General features: G+C 47.7%; 1 protein-coding gene across 1 annotated transcript in view; it reads right to left on the minus strand.

Moving 5' to 3' along the window:
- LOC104828631 overlaps positions 1-3,582 on the minus strand; it is a 6,792-nt gene extending 3,210 nt beyond the window's left edge. Inside the window, 3 exon segments of the mRNA XM_010562421.1 lie at positions 577-976; positions 1,631-1,789; positions 3,493-3,582. Of these exon segments, the coding sequence (XP_010560723.1) occupies positions 577-976; positions 1,631-1,789; positions 3,493-3,582 (649 nt within the window).
- Positions 3,583-5,302: the final 1,720 nt, after the last annotated feature.

A 5,302-nucleotide genomic window follows, 5' to 3' on the forward strand; every position in this document is an offset into this window, starting at 1 on the left:
GCGGACCGGAGGGGAGGGGAGGCGAGGGGAGGGGGGGCGAGCCCAGCCCAGCGGCCCCGACGAGCCCCCGCTCCGGTGCCGCCTCCCGGCCCCGTTTTCCGATAAAGGCCGGGAACGAGCGGGAGTCGCGACACCCCGCGAGGTGGGTGCTGAACGCGCGGCTCGCGCTCCTGGGAGTCGCGCGTGTCGAACGCGTCCCGGTGGAGTTTTAAAGGAAAAAAAAACTTTTTTTTCTCTCCCTTCTCCTCCGGGCGGGCGGCGCCGCCTTGGGCTGTCGCCGGTGCAGCCGGTACCCGAACAGCCCGGCAGCCTCAGGGGGTCAGTCCCCCCTTCGGATAAGTCTTCTTTCCCTCGGGAGCGGCAGGTGGAAGGATTTTAGGCGCTGCACCTCATAGCGGTTTTATGTGCCGATTTGTATGTTTCTCCCCAGACTCGCTCATCAGTTCACAGGAGGGCTGTTGCAAGAAGGATTTTTGGAAGCCCTTTTGCCCGTGCAGGATGGGCTTGGAGCTGAAAAACCACTGGCCGTTCAAACAGACTTTGCTTGCTCAATGCTGCAGCATTAATTAAACCGGCGTTTCGACTTGCAGAGCCGCTGTGCGTTTTGTGGCGGGGCAGGTGCCAGAAGAGTCGAGCCTGAACAAACTCCGTCCTCCGCCTCCAGAAACGCACGCACCTTTCGGAGGATGAATGGAGGGCTGCTGGCTCGGTTCTTACATGGGGTTAGCACCCAGGTGACGATGAACGCCTGGACTTTCTGTTCTCCCAGTGAAATGCAACCTTGGAAAACGGCGGGTGCCACTGCCCCGCTGGGCTCTGGGCAGGAGCGCTTCGCTGTGACGGCAGCAGTGAGATGGGACACTGGACTTGACTCGCTGTGGGGCTGGCGTGTCTCCTTGAGCAGCGGGTGTTTGAAGCGCCAGTTGGGGTAGTTACGACGACTGTGCAAGCCGGCACGGGCAGGACGCAGGAACAACTGCAAAACCGCGGATGAAATGCAAAGAGTAAATTTATTGTCGTTACCTCACCAGCTGGGGGATCCCCGATACCCGGGCGCAGGCGGACGAGTGGGGACACAGGCATTGCTGAGCTCAGCCAGTGCTAGGGGGCTGCCGCCCCTGCTGTTTTCACCAGTTTATCAGGGATTCGCGCAGGCGTAATGTACCACTGTGCTTCGATCCTTCCCACAGCAGGACAGGAATCTAAAGCGTGTTCGACAGGGTGCCTCTAATATCGCAGGCCTGCATTACCTAAACACAGATGTTCTACTTGTCAAGCACGTGAGGATAAATAGCAATTGGGACGATATATGTGCTCTTCTGCACCCCAGCTGCAAGTCACTTCAGCATGTTTACAATCCTCCTCGCCAATCGTCCGTTATTATCCCACGTTCCACTCCCTCACTCAAGGGACCACTTCCGCTGGGGCTGGTAAAGCTGGAGGTGTCCGCTTGGGCTTGCAGGGTGTAGGGCAGGGTAATGTAGGGGCACGTAATGAACCCATATAGAAAAAGGCATAAACTTATCCCTACAATAGTGGTTTGAATCAGGTGTCCCACCCATTCTGCCAGGGAATTAAACCGCTCAGCCTGCCAGGCACCACTGGTAGATTGTTTCATTGGACGCCTTACATCCTGGAGATGTTGAATGTCATCCTCTACACTGGCTGATTCATCAGTTATATTGGAGCAATGCATGCCTTCAAGACTGGAGCAGCGTTTATGGTGTAGAAGAAGGAGATAGCCCACCGCCAGTTGATTTTGTAATGTTTCTGGGCATACAGCCGTTACCTACTCAGAAAAAATAGCAATGAGGAACATTAATATCAAAAGCACTTAACACAGTATAGTTCTGTAATACAGCCACTGGAGTTGGCATGCCAATAAAACACATTGTCAAAAGACCTGCAGCTGTTAATCGATACAATAGAAAAAGCAGATGAGTTAGTTACAGTAGAGGCCAACCAAATCCAAGTATTTACATGTTGATCTTGCAGAAATGCATCCAGGGCATGTGCTTCTAGTACAAGATTACAAAGCATGATGAGCCAACCTGTGATAAGGGAGAAAAACAGGAGTGTTGTCTCCTTCCAGTAATACACACACCATTGCTCCAGCTCCTTCAGCTAATGTTACTCTGGGTTTGATAACCTGATGTGGGGTGATTGCCCACACAGATTAAAGAGCTACGGCTTGCGCTTTTTCAGATTGAACTTCAATTGATGTTGGATTTGCGACACCAATAACAGTGTTCCAGTGCTATCTATCTCCCTAGATAAGGCACAGGTATTCGTCAAAGATACCTGAAATACAAGAGCTTGAGAATCCGATATCAACAGAGGGTGTAAAATAAAAGCAGAAGTTGGGGTGCAGAACCATAGGGCGTTCTCAGCAGTTATCTTCATGTTATCTTCATGTCTAGACTAAGAAGTTGTGGTCCCAACACACAATCCGTCACTGTAAACAATTCCATTAGCCCCGTAGTTAATATTTTGGGAGAGATAGATAGCGTCTGGAAGAATTTCAATCCTCACCATGTTTCCTGCTGGAGCTGTTGTAATATGATCACAGGGTGTTCATTATGAATATTCTGGCTGTTTAACAAAAAACCTGCTTTAGTAAGATGTGAACTCCAGTGTTGTAAAGTTTTAGTACTGGCTACCTTGCTTAATTGTTCCATCAACATCCTAATTATTCTTCCGATCAAGCCATTAGCTTGGGGATGGTAGGCAATGTGGAATATCCAATCTATCCCTAGCCCTTGAGCCTCATCTTGGACATTATGTCCGCTAAAGTGTGTTCCTTGGTGACTTTATATTTGGTGAGGAGGTCCGTACAGATGAATGAGTTGTTTTGATGCTTCACTTGTGCTATGTTGATTAGTGTTTTTGGTGGGTTTAGCAAAAAACAGTCCTGACACTGTATCCACAGCACTGAATACATATCGCCACCCCCTCAACGGGGGCAGGGGGTCCATGTAATCGACCTGCCAGATATTCAAGGCCACCTGACCCTGTTCTATCTTTCCCCATGGCCTATATAATGCCCTTAAATGTAGCTGCATACAAATAGTACAATTATGTGCACGTGCTTTATAAATACGTAATGGCAGAGGGGTTTGATTGTGAGCCAAGTCCCATGCACATGCACTATGAGCTGATCAATGTCCACAAGCTGTATATGCCTTTATAGCCTGAGCGGGTACTTTGGCAGCAGTCATATTATCTATTTCTCTATTATTTTGTAACTCAAGCGAATCATCTTTTCGGTGAGCTGAGATATGCTTTACTTTTGAAGGACTCCTTTGTACATATTGCCAAATTTGTTACCATATATCTGGCCCCCATAAAGGGTATTTTTGTACATGCCAATCTTCTTGGGCCCAGTGGGGTAACCACATTGTGAGGCTTTTGTATACAACCCAACATGCCTGCCTTCCAGGATGGCAGGGGGTGCTGCAGTCAGTTCAGCCCACTGACTAGATGCCTGTATACCTGTTTGCCATAATATAATTCCTGGAACCAGAGCATATGCAACTGCTCTCCGTTGTCTTTGTCCAGTTGCCGTGTATGTTGCAGTTCCATCGGTAAACCAGGCATCTTTTTTGTGCTCTTCTATTAACTTGTCATAAGGTGGAGCTTCCTCCACAGGAGATGTAGGGCTGTCTCCAAGGGGAAGAGTTTCCCCTAGTGTGGGTATATGATTAAGTGATGCAGTTCCTAGAAGAGTGGCATGTAGAGTGGTTACATGTGGTTTTCCTGGTAGAAATTGTTGCTGTAAATAATGTTCCCATTTCCAGTGTGTGGCTGCCTGAGCTACCCCTGCATGGGCCCTGATGGAATCATCAGTAACCCACCCATGGATAGGTGTGTGTGTGTGTACAGTCTCCCTATCCTGGCATGTGATTCTTTCAGTTTCTTGTAGCGCCCAAACTACAGCTAAAATTTGTTTTTCCTTCAGGGTACAGTGTACAGCAGAGCCTTGTAATGCCTCAGACCAAAATCCTACAAGTTCTTTCTGATTTTTCAGCCCAGTCATCTGCCACAATCCCCATGAGACTATATCATCTAGAATTGTTACTTCTAATTCAAAGAATATCCTTGCCTAGGAGTGTATAATTGTGCATGCTCAATCAAAGCATTTTTGCAGGCATCAAAGGTTTCTTGTTGTTGCTTGGTCCACTGCCAAACAACCTTCTTCCTAATTTCTGCAGAGGGTGCATTAATACCACCAGATGTGGGATAAAAGTTCTCCAATACCCTAAAAGTCCCAAGAAGGTCTTTAGCTGTTTTACTGTGGTTGGTACAGGAAATTGCTGGACTGTTTGCTGTACCTTATTTGGTATTTCTCTAATGTGTCCATGCCAAACTATTCCCCCAAATTGTACAGTAGTACTAGGGCCCTGTATTTTCTTTGGATTAATTGCCCATGCTTGGTCCCGTAAATGTGCTTTCAATGATTTGGCAGCTACTGCAATTTCTTGTTGTGACTCTGCCATAATCAACAGATCATCAATATAGTGGTAAACAGTAACAGTATCTGACCATAGTGCTACCAGCTGCTGTCATGTGGTGGCAAATGGAGGGATTGTTTGTATCCCTGAGGCAATACTTGGAAAGCATATTGCTTTTGTTGCCAGGTAAACGTGAACTGGTTTTGGCTTTCTAAAGCAATGGCTATCAAAAAGAAAGCATTAGCAAGATCTATCACCACCTTCCAGGCAGGGTTGTAAATTTTTGCTAATTTTTTCTATAAGAGTAACCATGTCTGGTACCATAACTGCAAGTGCAGGGTGTGACTTTATCCCGTTCCCTATAATCTACAGTCATTCTCCAAGTGCCATCTGGTTTTTGAACAGGCCAAATAGGATTATTACAAGCAGTCATGGTTTCCTTAACAAATCCCACTTGCAGTGCCTGAATGGTTTGAGTAATTTCCTCCTCCCCCTCTTGGAATACGATATAGTTTTTGTCATGGTTTAACCCCAGCCAGCAACTAAGCACCACGCAGCCGCTCACTCACTTCCCCCCCACCCAGTGGGATGGGGGAGAAAATCGGGAAAAGAAGTAAAACTTGTGGGTTGAGATAAGAATGGTTTACTAGAACAGAAAAGAAGAAACTAATAATGATAACACTAATAAAATGACAGCAGTAATAATGAAAGGATTGGAATATACAAATGATGCACAGTGCGATTGCTTACCACCCGCCGATCGACGCCCAGTTAATCCCCCAGCAGTGATCCCTCCCCCCCCCCCCCCCCCCCCCCTCGCTCAGCGCGCGTACTGCACCAGCAGCCGAGAA

Source organism: Haliaeetus leucocephalus, unplaced genomic scaffold (genome assembly GCF_000737465.1).
Source record: "Haliaeetus leucocephalus isolate CR32 unplaced genomic scaffold, Haliaeetus_leucocephalus-4.0 Scaffold159, whole genome shotgun sequence".
Lineage (NCBI taxonomy): Eukaryota > Metazoa > Chordata > Aves > Accipitriformes > Accipitridae > Haliaeetus > Haliaeetus leucocephalus.